The following is an 18,621-nucleotide window of genomic DNA, read 5'->3' as shown; positions in this document are numbered from 1 at the left end:
CATTTTCTTCTATCTTTGTGTTGCTTCATCCATGGACTCATTGAATGCAATGAATGATTATCAACTTTCATGGAACTTAATGGCTGCCATTGGCTTATGTTACTGGAAAAGCTTCTAAAGTTACTGTAAATATGGAAATCTCATGAAGTTAATTTCATTAATAAAAATTGTGAGAAGAAAAGAGTAATGTATTCAATCTTAATTGAGTTCAGCAGAGGAAAAGCAGATCAAATTATCTGTAATAGTTTCAACTGTAAATGGATATGCTCCATGAAAATTTGTGCACTAACAATTGGGTTATTGAGCTGAATAGCAATTTTGTCTCACATTACAAAATTACCTTTCCTAAATAGTAAAAGATCAACTCTCTTATTGACTCAATTGCTTTGTGCTTTTGTTCTGTGGTTACCCGCCTACAGAGAATCATAATAGGGATCATATCCTTAACAATGCAGATTGGTGTTATAATCCTCCCTGTTGTAGCACTGATTGATTGATCCATTGTAGTGCTGGCATTCCCTACTGTGAGATAGGTGGGATCCAGAGTGATTGAGCAATGCAGTGTATGTGATGTGACTGGTCCGATGTGGAATGATCACACGGTGCAATGTCTGCTCCAGAAGGAATTTCTTTACTACCTTATTAATTCTGATACGCATTCACTCTTTATGAGCTCAGGTTACGCACTTACACTACAAAGGGATCAATATATGAGATCAATGTTATGCTCTTTTTTCCCTTCAAATAGTTGGCAGAAAGCAGATTGCCATTACTAGTTCAAGCAGACCAAGGTTATTCTGTGACAGAAACATAAGCTAAAAAAAACTGCTGACGATTGTTGTTGATGATCTGTAAGAGCTCCACTAAAATAATGGACAAAAGTATGTTAACATTGAGTGTTAAGTATTAATAGACTAACGTGACCAATAGTATTTCATAGGATTTTAAAGCAACCTAGTCACACAGAGATGAGAATAATCAGGAAGTCGGGTGCAATTGTGCCTAAAAATGTCCCCACTTGAAAGAATGACCTTTTTCCTTGAATTGCCACTCATTCTTTTGCGTATTGCCAAATGTAACATTGTACAAGGAGGCAAAGTTTTAAAATGCAAGTTTGGAAAAAAATTATATTCCTTAGCATACTTAAGAGCGGTGACATTTCATTAATGCAGCTGATAATGGATTTACATTAAGCAATTGAGCATTTTAACTCACAGTGTAAATCTGTGAAAATCACAGTGTAATTTTAAGCTACTGAAATTTTCTTTAAAAAAACAACACATAAAAGTATTTGCAATTTAGATTTGGGTATAGTCTTGAAAAATAAAAGCTTTCAAAATATTCCTTTAAATGTTAGTTGCTGCTTGCTGCTGCATTAGGGATGTTACTCAAACTCCATACTCAAGGAAAGAAGCAGTGCACAGGAGTAGGTGGAGCAGGCAGGGAAATTTGCCTTCAGTCCAGGCTCCCCCAAAGTGCAGGCATTCAGAGATGGCACTCCTGTCACAGAGATCTCCCTTGTAGCACTGGAGGGTGTCCCTGGCCCCTTTACACAAATAATATGCCAGCTGAGGGCACTGATTTTTCACCAGTCTGTCTTGGTCCATTTGACCCTCTGTGATCATGCCATCACCCCCTTCATTATCAATGCAACATTCATTTGGTAGCAACACTCCTATTGCCTTGACTTGATCACATCTGTTATGCTAAGTACCGACACCTGCTACGACATGCATCAAAGGGAGCACTGCGCTGAACTGATCAAGTCACAACTGGAGTTCTAGCTCTTAATACAACTTTAATAAATAATGTTCAGATGACCTGCAGTGCTGTTTTAACCCCAAAAATACTGTGTTAAAGCAATTTCCAGGCCTTTTCACTTTGCATTCTGGCCAAGACTTCCGATACACTGGTTCTACATTGTCCCATTAGTTTTTGTTTTGGGTAGTTGCTGATCAAAATAAGGCAGTGGAGGTGTCAACTTACCTGTTAAGAATGACTGACGAACTGAGTTTCGCACCTGAAGTAATTAGCATATATTGTCTCACCAATCCTCTGAATGTTTATTCAGCGCAAACTTAATTCACAGGACACAAACACCAAAAGTAGTTCCTTTACTTAGCAACTGCATTTGTTTGACAAATGAGATGTGATGAAGTGTGAATTTTCCAGAGCATTGGGAGTTCTTTTCAACCTCTGAATTTTGATAAATAGAATTGTGCCTTTTGTTGCTGGCTGCTGTACAATCCAGTTAAAGTGACTGATGGAAATTGATGATATCCTTATCAACCTCACAGAACATAGCTGAACAAGCAGTGCAAGGGGAATTGCTTAAAGAACTGCTGTCTTTAGGGACTTGCCTGGATGGATTAAGTGCCATGTTTGAGAAGCTGCACCTTATGAAATAATGCGCACCATTAAAAATAACTTTGTATTTTGTTCTTTAAAAAGGAGTAACGTGGCTTTTAACTCCCAACAGCTTAAAAGTTGCTGACTGAGTCAAATAATAGAATATATCTCATAAACAGGCACAATAAAGCAATCATAGTTTAATAAAAGAAATGCGTTGAGGGGCGTTTGTCAGATTGAGTGAACATTGGGTACGGCAATGGGCTGGGAGCAGACTGGGGATGATGAGGTAGGCTGTTCTACAGAGAGATGAATGAAGAAGGCTGTTAGATGGAGGATAGGTGAGGACTGGTTGTTCAGCCAAGGGTTGAATGGGGAAGGCTGAGTTCGCTGATAATCGGTGGGTGCTGTTTAAGAGATCAGTGGGGTTAAAAAATTGGAGGATGTGATTAATCTGTTAGATGGGGAAGGGTGTCTCATATCTCATATACCTGAAGGAGAAGGAAGCCACTTGGCCCATCAAGTCTGTACCATCCTTCAGAACAATCCCATCTCTCCTCTTATTTTCCTGTCACATAGCAACCCCTTCTGGTTCCCCTTTCAGCCACCTAAACCAATGTTAATTTACAGTAACCAATTAACCTAGCAACCAGTTTGATTTTCAAAATGGGGGAAGAAACCAGAGCACCCAGGGGAAACCCACATGTTCACAGTGAGAACATGCAGTCTCCCCACTGACAGCACTGGAGGTCAGGATCAAACTTGGGTTGTTGGAGCTGTGAGGCAGCGGCTATTCAAGCTGCGCCATCATGCCATCCTGTGGGCTGGGAGGCAGAGGGGTGGTTTTGGACAGGCTGCTGTATAGAGAGATGGGTTGGGGCAGGCTGATGGAAAAGATGAGTGGTCAGGCTGCTGAACGGAGTGATAGGTGGTTGCTTAGGTGGGATGAGGGTGTTAGAAGGGAGATATGTGGGAGCTGGCTGACAGAAGGGGATGGGTGTGGGCAGGCTCGCGGATGGAGATGGTGGGGGCAGGTTGTTTGATGGAGGGATCAATGGGCTGGGCTGGTACACAAGAGATGGGTGTGGGGGGGAAATGGAGGGATGAGTGTGACAGGCTGTTAGATGCAGAGGTAGGCGTGGCGGAGGGGGGCATTAGATGAAAGGGTTTGGGGGAGCAGGCTGTTGGATGAAGTTGGTTGGATCCTTGGTGGGTGGAGAGATAGATGGAGCAGGCTGTTAGTCAGAGATATGGGAAGCCAATCAGGTCCAACGTCATTGGGCATGCTCCAACACTACATATCATATTTCAGATTGCTCATACTCCAATTACTGTTTTCAATATGTGATTTTCTGAATGAAAAGTATCTGATTACCACCTGAATGAATCAATGTTAATTTCTGCCACAATCACCTTTGGAAAATCTGTCCCATGGGTTAATAATTCACTTCATGAAATATTATTTCCATAAGTTGATTTTGAATGTTATCCTCTACATGTGGCGGTAATATCTATTGATTATACTCAACTGTCATGATCTAAATTGTCCAGTCCCTTTAGAATCTGAAGAAACAGCAATTAGATCAGCTCATCCTTCTCCTTCCCTGTGTAAGCATGCTCAATTTACATAATTGCTGCTCATAACCCTATGCCTTTATCCCATCAATTTATCTTACCTCTCCTTCGTCCTTTCAATTGCTGAAATATCTTTTTGCACTGTGATGAACACAGACTGCTACATGGCCGCACCAATGATTTATAAAGTGCCAAAATTACCTCAATATTTCAGCTTAATATTGACCTTTTATTGCATTGCACCATCTGATTTGCTTTAGTCATTGTCATTATTCTTGCAACATCTTCACTTCATTGGCATCCCTGATTTCTCTCTTGTTTTTTTTCATGCATACTTTCTTCCCATTTAAATAACAGTATCCTTCTAATGCTTTTGCCCCTAGTTTGTTCTCAAGTTATGGAATCGTACAGCACAGAAATGGGCACTTCAGCCCACCATATCCATGCCAACCTTTTTGCCTGTCTACACTAATCCGATTAGCCTGCATTAGCACTGTGACCTTCTATGCCTTGCCTATTCAAATGCCCCCCTACATGTCTCTTAAATGTAGTGATTGTATCTGATTCCACCACTTCCTCTGACAGCGTGTTCCAAATATCAACCACTCATTATGTAAATAAAAAACTTACCTCTCAGATCTCCTTTATAACTCCTTCCTCTCGTCTGAAACCTTTTGTTTTTGATGTCCCAACCATGGGAAAAAGATTCTGGCTCTCTACCCGATCTGTGCCTCTCATAATTTTATTTCCTCCTCAGCCCCCTTTGGTCCAGGGAAAATAAACCCAGCCGATCCAATCTCTCCCCATAACTAAAGCCTTCCAATCCAAGCAACATCCTGGTGAATCTCCTCTGCACCCTTGCCAGTGTGATCGCATCCACCTTCTAGTGTGATTCTTAACATTGATGGACAAGCAACAGATGAAATTCAATGTCTGGGTATATTTATATCTTCATGTAGCTCATACTGCTTGTCTTTACAGCCTTCATACACCGTGTATCAAATGTAAAAGCAGCCACACTACTTGTGGCTCCGATCAGTGGATTACTTACAAGATTTGAAAGAGAGGAGAGTTCTAAATCAATCCCATGGGATGCCACTGTAACATTTGCCTAGATTAATTATAATCCTCCCACATTTCTCTAGGGCCTATGAATCAACTAGTTATAATCAAAGAGGTGAACACAACTATTACCAAGTTGAGCACCAACACATGAGCTACAAAAGGATTGATATATTTTTCTGCTGTATCCTACTGCATTGCACCATTTTGACAAAGTGCAGAGGTCAGATTTGGTGAAGGATAGGAATTAGGTAAAATGAGGGAGGGAGACTCTATGTTAGCATTTTAAATAGAAAAAAAAGTTTAATTGATAAGCAGCAGCAATGATGGCATCCCTAAGTCAGAACTTGAGAAACAGGGAGAGGTGGTGTAGAAGATTTAACTGAGAGGCCAGACATTAATAAGCAAGAGAGCATTGTACTTTTCTCCCTATCTTAAAGGAGGTTGCTCTAAATTATAAATTGGAGTAAAGAAGTGTAACTAAAATGCAAACCATTATCCCAGAGTATTATCACAACCAAATTACTGATTAGAGTCATTGAGTCATAGAGAAATACAGCACAGGAACAAGCCCTTCAGCCCATCAAATCTGGATTGACCATGAAGCATCAATTTACATTAATGCTACATGAAATGTATTTCATTCTCCCCACATTCTACCACTCCTCCCAGATTCTACCACTCACCTACAGACTAGGATCAACTTACAGCAGCCAACTAACTTACCAACCTGCACATCTTTGAGATGTGAAAGGAAACCGTAGCACCCAGAGGGAGCCATGCAGTCACAGGGAGAATATGTAAGCTCCGCAGTGACAGCACCCAAGGTCAGGATTGAACCTGGGTCTCTGGCGCTGTGAGAAAGCAGCCCTGGTAGCTGCACCACTGTGCTGCCCAAAAGTTAATTAGATTAAATAGTGACAGATATGACTGGACAAGTGATGTGCTATAGATGAGGCATGTGGGCTACTGGAGACCAATGTGATCTGCAGAGGCCACCACTGTAGACAGTGCCTGCATCTCAAGGAACTTTGGGTTAGAATTGATGAGCTAGAGTCTGAGATTCGGAAGCTGTAATGCATCAATGAGAGGGAAAGTTAACTGGACAATATCCTTCAGGAAGCAGTCACACGTCTTAGGTTAAATACTAGTCAGTGGATAGGGACAGGAGATGTGACTAGGTATGGGGGAGATACAACTGAAGGAACCTCACCCCTTGCAACTGTGCAGGGGTGCAAGGTTTTTGCAGCCTGAGTGAAAAAGAGCAAAGACCTCAAGGAGGATGAGCAAAGCGATGAGAGCAGCATTCAAATTAGGGGGTAGCAAATTAACAGTGGTAGAGGGGAATGTATCCTGTTCTCTACATCCATCGGTGTTAGTCCCAAAGGCTATATTCTCTACAAGTGCCAGATTTAGGACAGCTCAGGGCGGGGGAGGAACTTTAAGTAGGAAGGGCAAGATCCAATCGTCACAGTCCATATTGAAGGCCAACTTCATTATTAGGGACTAAGAGAGAGGATTGCTGATGGAGTGTGACCAGCTAGGGTCTGGATTTAAAAGTAAAAGCACGAAGGTTATCTTCTGATTGCTATTTGAACCATTCTGAACCATGTGCAAATTGGATTGACTCAACAATATCAGAGAAAGGGGTGAGAGAAATGGGTTTCAGTTTTCTAGGACTGGGGAAAGAAGGAGCTGTTCCATTGGGATGAGATTCACCTGAATCGGGCAGAGGTCAGTCTCCTGGCAAATCGAATAACTAGTGGTAGAAATAAGGCTTTGAACTGTACTCTTGAGGGTGGAGAGCAAGGGTTCAGGTTATGGGAATTTTAGAAAGTTACAGTGAAAGGACAAGGTGATTGTGGGGATATGGGAATTGATAAGTCCACTGTGACAGGAAGGGAGACAATGTATAAACATAAGGGGCAGTGTAAGGAAAAAATATTAAAGTGGCTAAACTGAAGGCTCTTTATTTGAATACGCAGAGCATTCATAGAGACATTGGGTTGTACAGCACAGAAACAGGTCCTTTGGCCCACCATGTCCATGCTGACCATTTTGTCCATCGACATTAATTCCATTCGCCTGCATTATAACAGTATCCTTCAGTGCCTTGCCTGTTTAAGTGACTGCCGAAATGCCTCTAAGTACAGTGATTACATCTGATTCCACCATCTCCTCCAGCAGTGAGTTCCAGGTATCAACCACTCTGTGTTTAAAAAAGACTTCACTCGGATCCCCTTTAAAACTCATTCATGTCCTATCCCCTCTTCTTTTGATACCCCTACCATGGGAAAACGTTTCTGATTATCTACCCTATCTACTCCTCTCATAATTTTATATACCTCTGTCAGGGCACCTCCTCAGCCTCCTTCGCTCCAGGGGAAACAAGCCAGCCTATCCAATCTCTACCCTTAACTAAAGTCCTCCCATCCAGCCAAAATCCTGGTGAATCTTCTCTGCATTCGCTGCAGTGCAGTCACATCCCTCCTATAGTGTGGTGATCTGAACTGCACACAATACACAAGATAGACAAAATGATTGCACAACTAGAAACAAGTGGCCTGATCTGATAACCATTACACAGATATGGCTGCAAAGTTACCAAAGTTGAAAATTGAATGTTCTGGGGCAAATTTCATTTTGGTTGCATACACAGAAAGGAAAAGGCAACAGGATAGCCTGATTAATAAAGATAATTTAGATTCAGTTTCAGATTAGCTTATTGTGATATACACCAATGTGCAATGAAATTCCTTGCTCACGTGAAGCTCACAGCGTAAACAGTATACGTGTTAATAATGAATACAGCAGCAAGTGCAAAACAACAGAATGGTGCAAAGATAGCAGTGCAGTCTGAAGCAGTGCAAAAAGAAATGCTAAAGTGTCAATAACAGAATAACAAAGAGTACAGCAGTAAAAGATAACCTTGGGTCAGAAAATCACGCCATAGAATTGCGAGGCTATTACAGCGCCAGTGATCGGGGTTCAATTCCCGTCGCTGTCTGTAAGGAGTTTATACGTTCTCCCGTGTCTGTGTGGGTTTCCTCCAGGTGTTCCGGTTTCCTCCCACATTCCAAAAGACGTACAGGTAGGTTAATTTGGGTTTAAAATGGGTGGCGCGGACTCGTTGGGCCGGAAGGGCCTGTTACCACGCTGTAAATAAAATTTTTTAAAAAAGAATCAAAAAATTTTTTAAAAAGCTGAGATGTGAAGAGAGAGTGTTGGTAAGACAACAAATGAAGTACTGCAGAAATTTGTGGTCTCCCTATACAAGGTGGGATATACTTGCAATGGAGACATTTGAATGAAAGAGGAATGATTGGGCAGAATGGCTCTGTCTTCATTGGAGCTGAGAGGAGTGAGAGGCTATCTTATTGAAGCATTAAATTCTGAAGAGGCATAACGTAGATGCTGAGAGAATGTTTCCTCTCGTGAGGTAATGTAGAATGAGCAGACAAATTTCCAGAATAAGGTGTCATCCATTTGAGGAGGAATTTCTTCACTCAGAGGAAATGAATTTCTGACATACCCCAGAGAGTTGTGGATATGGAGTCGTTAAATATTTTTGAGGCAGATTTTGGTCTAGTCAAGTGTAATAAAGAACAAGCAGGAAAGTAGAATTGAAGCCAGGATCAAATCAACTGAGATCTCATTGAATGGGGGCAAAGCTGGAGATGCTGAGTTACCCACTCCTGTTCCTATTTGTTATGTTCTTATATTCTTCAGTGGTCACATTAGTGATATTCCAATTTGGTAAACTTGAAGTTAAACTGGGCAGCAAAATGATGTCTCTCAGCTCCAGCAATTCAAATTCAACCCTGACCTCCAGTACTGTCTGTGTGTGGAGCTTACACATTATTCCTGTGACCACGTGGGTTTCCTCCAACATCCCAGAGACGTGCTAGTCAGTAGGTTAATTGGCCACTGTGAATAGCCCCTAGTGTTGGTCAGTGATAGAATCTGTGAGGAGTTGTTGATCGGTATAGACCAGTTGGGCCGAAGGGCTTGTTTCCATGCTGTATGAATCTATGATGGGAATGTGTGGACAAAGAAATAGGATTTGCATAGGATTAGTGTAAATGGTTGGTTGATGGTCAATGCAGACTCGGTGGGCCGAAGTTCCTTTTTCTGTGCTACGTCATTCCAAGATTCTATTATTTACATAAACAGTAAATCTTAGAGAGACCTCGACTAAAGTTTGGAGGACTGTTGAGAAAGGATGTTGAACCTATTTTAATGAAGAGGGATACACAAAACACTTGCAAGGCCTTTTGGTAAGTATAGAAGACTGTAAATTTGTTGATCACTTAGATCTTGCATATTTTCTGATATATGCCCTGAAGCTCTCAATTTCTTGATAAATGCATGGAGACGTCCTTGCCTGGATAATAAACAGATTTATGTATTTGTATACAATTTTTTCAAGAAACTAATCAAATAAAAACACCACGCATGTCTTTGGAGAGATGACTTACAGATATTCTTTCCAAAATCATCTCATGAGAGAAGAATCTTCCCCTTGCTACAAAACTAACAGCAATTCATTTCTTTGGCACCTTTAACAAAGCAAAAAATGCCTCAAAACACTACACAGAAGCATTCTAAAACTAAAAGGGTTGACACCAAAGCATTTCAGGTGACATTAGGGCTAATCACCAAAGGTCCATAAAGGTAAGTTTTAAGGAATCAAAAATCAATAAAAATGCAAGAAATCTGAAATTTAAAAAAATGTATAAAGATCAGGTCAGGCAGCATCTGTGGAGAGAGAAAGTGGGCTGATGATTCAGGTCAAAGATCTGAAACATGAACTCTGAGCTTAGAAATTCAGTATGTTTTAAATTGCAGACAATATATTTTAAGTTGTACACAAGTCACTGAAACCTAACATGCCAGGCAGTTAAGAAGGCAAATAGTATATTGGTCTTTATTGCAAGAGGATTTGAATACAAGAGTAAAGATGTCTTGCTAATATTAAATTGTGTCTTGGTGAGACCACACTTGGAGTATTGTATATAATTCTGACCTTCATATCTCAAAAAGGATGTACTTACTATAGATTGGTTCTGCAATGGCAGGTCTATCATGTTATAATGCTTAGCCTCTTATGCTTTGGAGTGCTGAAAAATGAGAGATGACCTCACTGAAACATACAAAATTATTGGAGGCCTTCACAGTGGAAATATTGGAGAGGATGTTTCTCCTACTGAGGAGTCTAGGACAAGGAATCATGGTCTCAAAATGATGGGTAGGCTATCTGGGATTGCAATAAGGAGAAATTTCTTCACTCAGAAGGTATGAATTTTTAGAATTCTCTAAGGAGCCCTGTGGAATCTTTGATTGCATTCAGAACTAATGTTGATAGATGTCTAGATTTTGGAGGCATCAAAGGACATGGGGAAATGGTATTGAGGTAGAGGGTCAATCAAGGTCTTATTGAATGGTGAAGCAGGCTTAAGGGGCTGAGTGGTCGATTCTGCTCCTATTTCTTTTGTCCTTATTATGTTCTAAGGGGGAAGGGATCATTCCTCACAGGAAGAATGAACTAAAGATTTTTCAGAAGGAAATTTCAGAGACATGGATTCTGGAAGCTAAAGGCAAATTTTCCAATGGAAGAATGGTTAAATTCAAGAATGCTCAGTTAGCCAGAAATGGAGAAGCAGAGATATCTCAGGGATACGATGCTGGAGAAAAGGACCTATCCCTAACCATGGAGAGGTTTGAAAACAAGGGGATTGGATGTACAGTCCATTGTACCTTTCTACTACAACAATATAAGTTCTGAACTGCAGGCTGATAATGCTTGCACTATAAATGAAAGGTTGCATTTCCCCACTCTTTCTGTTTCATTATATGTATAGTGGAAAATACATATGAACTAGAGGATAATTAAAACCAATAGCAAAAACTGAAAGGTAGTTTATACAAAAACATATACAAATAATGTGGTTCACCACATAACTACATTTTTACATACACCATTAAGGAACAAAAATGAAAATTTTCTCAATGAATTGAATGTGAAACCCATGTTATCCAAGTGAAAATTTATGGCAAGGGCAAAGGAACAAAATGTTACAAGGCATTCACTGACAAACTGTCCCTTTTCTCCGGTTGTCCAGGTAACGGAAACCAGAACAGGACCTCTTGGATGCAGTAACTACGACAATCTGGACTCTGTTAGTTCAGTTCTGGTACAAAGTCCCGAGAACAAAATTCACTTACAAGGTCAGTACAGGTGCGGCTGCTCAATTTCTCCTTTTATCCCTGTAGCCGTTGATGTGCATTGTTCCTTATTCCCTTACAGCGAGTTGCAGTGGCTGGAGCCTTGTTCAATTATTCATGCTTAAATCTGGCTGTTGCACAACTTAATGTTATTCCAATAACATCAACAGCAACTGCTGGAGACCCCATGAATAATTCAGGAACTCATAAAATATATTAAAATACTAAAAGTGCAGGATTATAGCAGTCCAGGTCCACTGTGTATCAGAGTAGCACAGTTACAGGAAACTCAAATGTTTTGATTAATTCCTGAACCATACTGGTATTAGTTTCTGCTGAGGTGGAATTGCCATTTCCAGAGCAAGCTGTGTTTTTGTTTTTGTTTTTTTTTCTCATGATCTTACTAAAAATCATTGCACACCAGTGAATCGATCATGAGCCATTGTACAGAAACATCTTGAATACATTTTATTTCTTGAACATTCCCTCCATACGGTGAAAGTTGCCAACTTGGTGGCTTAGAATCAACCTAACCAAGAAAACCTTATTTTAAAACATTTAAAATATTTTAAAACATACCACCAACCAGATTCAAATCAGCAACCTGATTTTAAATTAGTCAAGATACATGAAGATATGTTTATTAGTTTATTAGTATATTAAAATAGAGAATAATTCAAACCTTTTAAAACATACCTTTTCTTGGCATCTTGGCAACCCAATAAAATCAGTTGAATTTTTTTGAGACTCTCTGAAAATCAGTAACAAGCTTACTTATGTGAAATTCCTGGCTGTGGTTAATTCAGTCCTGGGGGCATAACGAGCACGTGGGTGGGATATTCAAAACTTTTTTTCAAACAAACACAAAGATTACAGAAGCTTCAGATATACAGAATACAAACTGAGCATAAAATTCAATGATCTTTCATGCAGTTACAATGGCATACTAGGAAAATAGTACTGAGCGGAAACTCCAATTATTCCAACTAGAAAAGGAATTGTGCAGAGATTTTATGTATCTTTTCTCTAAGTGTCAGTGTTTATTTAAGTTTCTGTATAGTATTCCCATGAGTGTTGCTGTGATTGATGAAGATAGAGTATTCTGACAGTTTCTAACAGAATCATGTGAATAAGAGGTTGCCCTGATTTGGCTCTCCGTAATGATTAGTGGAATTCTTTTCTTAATATAATTTCACTATGATTGGTGGAATTTCTTTGTTTTATTCCCACTAATGGGGTTGTGATTGCTGAAATCTCCTGGTAGGATTCTTGTATTTGGCACTGTGATTGGTAGGATTTCCTTGTGTTATTCCAATAGCTGACTTTGCGATTGGTGAAATTTTCCTACGCTTCAATGGGTGATTGGTGGAGTTTCCTTGTACTTCTCCTATCGTGGGCACTGACCGGTGTAGTGTCTTTGTATTCTTTTCCTCGGGTTGGCATTGTTTCCCTATATTACTCATATGGGTGTCATTGGGAATGATGCAATTTCTTTGATTTATTGTTATTATTGGCAATGTGATGGACTGAGCTTCCTTGTGTTATTCCTGTTAGTGTAATTATCATTGGTGAAGTTTATTCCTCTCAATTGCACTATTATGGATATTACTCCCTTAAATTATTGCTGGTGATTATATCATATTTGGGGTAGTTTCCATTCATTGCTTTTGTAATTAATGCAGACAAGTGGGATTAGTATAGATGGTTGGCACAGATGCGGTGGACCAAAGGGCCTGTTTCTATGCTGGACCACCCTATGATTCTGTTACTTCAATTACTAACACTGTGTCATTGAGTTTTGTGGTGTTATTCCTCTATCTCTCTGCAACTGTGGAGCTTCCTACTGTCATTCCAGACAACGTCTCTGTCAAAAACTAGTGGGCATAGCTTTAAGGTGAGAGGGGGAAAGTTAAAAGGAGATTTACGAGGCAAGTTTTTGTTTACACAGAGAGAGGTAGGTGCCTGGAATGGCTGCCAGGGGAAGTGGTTGAAGCAGATACAATAGCAACGTTTAAGAGGCAGTTAGATAGGCACATGAACAGGCAGGGAATGGAGGAATATAGACTATGTACAGACAGATGGGATTAGTTAGATTGACATCAGGGTCAGTGCAGACATTATGGTGTGAAGGGCCTGTTCCGGTGCTGTACTGTTCTACGTTTTCTGTGGTGGACTTCCCTTTTGATATTTGTGATTGGTGGAATTTCCTGTCAATGTCTCTGTGTTTGATGGAGATTTGTTATATTATTTCTATCAATTGATCTGTGATTAATGGAGCTTCTCTGCATTATTTCAATCAGTGTCATTGTGACACGTTTAAGTTTCTTTGCATAGCTCCCATCAGTGTTGCTGTTGTTGGTGGGGGTTTCTGTAATATTGCTGGCAATGTCACTGTAACTGGATGAGTTTCCTTGTATTTTCCAGACAGTCACTGCAATTGGTGGAGTATTCTTGCACTACTAGTATTCTGGTCACTATGATTTGGGAATTTTCTTTCTGTCATTCATATCATTGGAACTTTAATTCTTTGTGTTGCCATGAAATATTTCAATGATTCCAACTGTGATTGGTGGAGATCTTGTGTATTATTACAGTGTCATTGTAATTGGTACCATTTCTTTGTATTTGTTCCAGCACTGTTGCTGGGATTGGTGGAGTTTGCTTATATTATTTCCATCAATTTCAATGTGATTGGTGGAGTTTCTTGGAATATTTATTTTGGAGGCATGTGATTGGCAGACCCTAACAGTCTCATGTGATTGGTGGAGTTTATTGTATCATACATATTACATCACCATGATTGATGGTCTTCTGTTGTATTATTCCTAATGATGATGCTGTGATTGTGTTTGTTCCCCGTATTAATCCAATCGGCATCACTGTGGGAAAGTTCCTTCATCTTATTCCCTCCTTCAGTGCTGTTGTGATTAGTAATGTTTCTTTGTATTATTCCAAACTGTGATTGTGAGTCAGCATTAGGGGCCAGAGTCAACTGCAAGAGTGAGGTCATGCTCTTCAGCAAGTGGTCCAACCAGTCCACCATCCCCTTCACCATGAAGCCTGACCACCTGAGGTGCTGGGGATCTGGTTCGGACCACAGAGACGTGTGAGAAAAATTGGCTGGAGCAGACAGGCAAGGTTAAAGGAAAACTAGGACTGTGGGAGTGGCACTCACTCTCGATGGCTGTCAGTGGCCTGGTCGTCAGGTGTGAGGAGCTCTTGGGTGTCGCTGTACTTGGTGCAGGTGTTGCCCATATTGTGGCGGTCATCCAAGCCGCTTTCCATCTCATCTGGGGATCTAAGATAGAATCTGTCTGACGTGTTGCGACGCACAAGTCCAAGACAACAGGAGGAAAGCATACCCAACATCATCTTTGTTCTGATAGCCACCTTTATATGTGGCTGCATCAATCTGTGCTTAGAACCAAAGCATACAAGCACCAAGTCTCTATGTGCTGAGGTTCTACCTGTCCCTGGTGTTGTGAAGGATGGGTCTGGCCTCAGTGCTGTGCAACGTTCCATTCAGTTTGACGCTGCCGTACTACCTGCCCTTCGTGGAAAAATTCTTTCAGAGAAACACCTATGACCACAAGTCCATCAGTCAGTGGTCAGCACAGACCAAACTGGAGGCACTGCAGGAGAAGGACACGATGGTTCCTGAGAAGACTGTCAAAACCATTTGGCAGAATGCCTCATTGCCAGAACTCATCAACAAGCATCAAGACTTTGCTTGGCTGGCAGTGAGAGGGGCCTTCCCTGGTAGATCCTTCCTGCATGGTTAAGAGTTTCGCTCCCAAAATATACTGCCCTCAGCACAGCTGCAATAAGGATGAAACAACCAACTACCTCTTTGTAGGTGGTGCATTTGCAAAGAAGATCTAGAAAAGGATACAAGGGTCCTTGTCATGGTTCATCCTGAGTAGCTGCATAACAGAGCACTCTTTGATCTACGGGCTATTCCCAGGGATGCATACCGAGACAAACATCAATCGATATTATCATGATTGCCAAACTTCTCATTCCCACCAAAGTCATTGTGATTGCAGATGTGTTATTCCCAATTATGGCTCTATGCTTGGCAAAGATTTTCCTGATATTTCTTTAGTGGTTGAATCATGGAAAATTTGAAAAACAGAAGGAAATTATTTGGTCCATGTCTGTATCAACCTTACCCCACCTACCAGCATTATGTCCCCAGTCCATACAGGCAGGCCCTGCCTCTTGAAGTGCATATCCATGTAAAGTGATGAGGGTTTCTGTATCCACCATCCTTGCTAGGAGTGATCTCCAGATTTCTTCCATCCTTGGGGTGGAGAAAGCTTTCCTTCATCTCCATGTTATACTCAATAGGTTCTTCCTATTTACTTTACTGGCCCCCTCATAATTTTATATGACGCAATGAAGTCACCCCTTTGCCTCCTCCATTCCAGAGGAAACAGCATTACAGTGACAATTTTACAGTCCTGGCAACATCCTTGTAAATATCCTCTGCACCCTCTCCAGTGCAACCACAAATTTTTGATACAGTAGTGACCAGAATTGTATGCTGTCTTCAAACTGTGGCCTAAGCAGTATTATATAGAGTTCCATGTAACACCCATCCCACTGCTCTTGTATTCATAATATAATATTTATATTTATATTGTGCTTATTAAGTGTTACCTTGATATCAAAGGCATTTACTCCCACCTCGGCTCTGGAAATGAGCTCTTTGCTTTATTTTAGGACCAAAGCTGCCTGGATCCGAGTTGTCCTGACAAAATACAAGCTAGGTATCCATGACCAGATTCTTGGTGAATTAGTGCCACCTGATAGCTCTTTTGGTGATATCTTGCATTACTCTACCGATGATTAACAATAGATTGATTGAGTAGTAACTAGCCAGACTGGACTTGTTCTGAGTTTTGTGGGCAGGTCATGTTTAGGCAGTTTTCCACATTCGCATGAGATGCTGGTAGAACTCAGCAGGTCAGGCAGCATCTATGGAGGGAAGTGGACAGTTGGCATTTCAGGCCGAGACCCTTCATCAGTCCAGATCACTGTCCATTTCCCTCCATTGGTGCTGTCTGACCCGCTGAGTCCCTCCAGCATCTTGTGTGTTGCTCCATCTCTGGAGTTCAGCATCTGCAGTCTCTTGTGTCTCCAATTTTCCACGTTGTTAGATATATGCAGGGTTATAACTGCACTGGGGAATTGCTTAGATGTGACCATTTCTGGAGTGCGAGTCTTCAGTACTACAGCCAGGAAGTCGGCTGATCCCCAAAACATTGCTGTATCCAGTGCTCTCAGCCACTTCTTGCTAACATGAGGAATGGACTGAATTGGCTGAAGACTAGCTTTGTGATGGTGGGAATCTCAGGAGGACGCTGTTGGATCATCGCTCACCACTTTCAGCTCAATGTGGTCACTAATGCTTTATCTTCAGTACTCGTATTCTTGCCCAATCTTCAGTGAGGGTGGGGATGCTCTTGTAGCCTCTTCTTGCTAACTGTTCAATGATTCACCATCACCATTAGCTGTGGCAGGTTTGCAAAACCTTGATCTAATCCATTGGTTATGGCATTGCTTAGCTCTGCCTATTGCATGCTGTTTTTACCATTTGGCTCAATTCTTTCACTGGCTCTGCGATTATTAAGAGTTTCCTGGTATTATTCCAGAGCATCCAGTTTATTATTATTTCAACCAATGGCACTGTGATTGGTGGAGTTTACTGGAATATTCCAATCAATGGCACTGTGATTGGTGGAGTTTACTGGAATATTCCAATCAATGGCACTGTGATTATCGTGTATCGAGAGAGTAAAGAGAAAGTGCTGGAGATGCTCAGCAGGTCAGACAGCATCTGTAGAGAGACTAACTCAAGCATTAACTGTTCTCTCTCCACAGATGCTGCCTGTACTGCAGAGCATTCCCAACAGTCAATGTTACTATTTCAGATTTCCAACAGCTACTGTTTATTGCTTTTCAACTCTTTGTGTTATTCATATTAATGTTTTTTTATATTTCATTTTGATTTTTGGCATTTTGATTGATGGAATTTGTTGCTTATTTCTGTCAATGGCATAAAAATTGTTCTGGTTTCCTGTGTTATTCAAATCAGTTTTATTGACAATGGGGAAGCTCTTTTGTACTATTCCATTCAGTCTTCCATGCAGTGTTTCCCAGTATTACTCCTATCAATGCAATTGGTGAAGTTTCCATGCATTATTCCAGTCACTGACATAGTGATTGATGGAGTTTTCTTGCATTATTTCTATCAATTGTACTGCTTTTGGCAGAGTTTCTTTTTTATTATGCTGTGTGTCACTGTGACTGATGGAGTTTCCTCACTGTATGCCTGTCAATGACACTGTGATGCATGGAATTTTCTTGTGTTATTCCCGTCAGTGTCATCATGCTTGGTGGAGCCACCTTGTGTCAGTGGCACAGTGGCTGGTGCAGTTTCCCATATTACTTGTATCTAGGCTAGCTAGTTGACTCAAATTGTTCAAACTTCCTGTATCTGGAGGTAAAGCTGTCTGCCCCATATGGCATTGATACGCCACGTCAACTTTCCAGTAAAATCAAGAGAAGTCGCTGGGCCAGGTCTGGGAACTCCTAGGACAGGAACAAGTCCTTAACAGAGATGGTCAGTTATGTTGTTCCCCAACATCCCAGTGACTTGTATTATTCTTATTGTCATTGTGATTGTTGTTTTATCACGGTGAAGACCAAAAGTTGGAATTAGTGGGCCCTTTTCAGCTGGAAGACTGTGGTGGAGTGGTCTGGGGAAATGATCTTGGCCCTCAGTTACTTATTATTAGTAGTAATGACCTGGAGAAGGGGTGGCAGAATATAAGGTAACCAAATGTGCCAGTGACACAAAAGTAGGTGGGAGGACCTGTTACAATGAGGTTATTGTGATTCTACAACAAGATATAGACAGACTGAGTAAGTGGGCAAAAATATGGCAAATGGAATTTAATGTGGGGAAGTGTGAGGTCACGCGCTTCCGTAAGGGGAATCAAAAAGTAGACTATTATCTCAATTGAGAGAGATCGCAAATGAGTGAAATATGGGGGTCTAGAGGTGTTCTAGTGCATAAATCACATAAGGTTTGCAGGCAGGTGCAGCAAGTATTTAAGAAGGCAAATGGCATATTGGCCTTCATTGCAAGGCAGCTGGAGTTTAGAAATGTGGAAGTTTTGTAATAATTGTACAGGGTGTTGGTGAGGCCACACCAGTTTTGCTCCCCTTATTTAAGAATGGCTATGGTAGCCTTGGAGGCAGTCCAAAGGAGATTCACCAAGCTAATTCCTGGGAGGAGAGGATTATCCATTCAAGAGAGCCTAAACAGTTTGGGTCTGTATTCCTGGAATGAGGAGTGACATTATTGAATCACAAGATCCTAAGATGATGTGACAGGGTAAA

At 40.9% G+C, this 18,621-nt stretch overlaps 1 protein-coding gene across 9 annotated transcripts in view; it reads left to right on the top strand.

Annotated features, from left to right (window-relative positions):
* The window catches only part of LOC127567860 (BMP/retinoic acid-inducible neural-specific protein 3-like), a 181,313-nt gene that overhangs the window by 118,414 nt on the left and 44,278 nt on the right, over positions 1–18,621 (top strand). For all 9 annotated transcript variants that reach the window (XM_052011013.1, XM_052011010.1, XM_052011009.1 and 6 more), the window contains one exon: positions 11,109–11,214. In XM_052011013.1, the coding sequence (XP_051866973.1) occupies positions 11,109–11,214 (106 nt within the window). The remainder of the gene's footprint in view (positions 1–11,108; positions 11,215–18,621) is intronic.

The sequence above is a fragment of the Pristis pectinata genome, chromosome 3, assembly GCF_009764475.1.
Source record: "Pristis pectinata isolate sPriPec2 chromosome 3, sPriPec2.1.pri, whole genome shotgun sequence".
Taxonomy (NCBI): Eukaryota; Metazoa; Chordata; class Chondrichthyes; order Rhinopristiformes; family Pristidae; genus Pristis; species Pristis pectinata.
The sequence above is the reverse complement of the archived record's forward strand: the minus strand, read 5'-3'. Positions and strand labels throughout refer to the sequence as shown.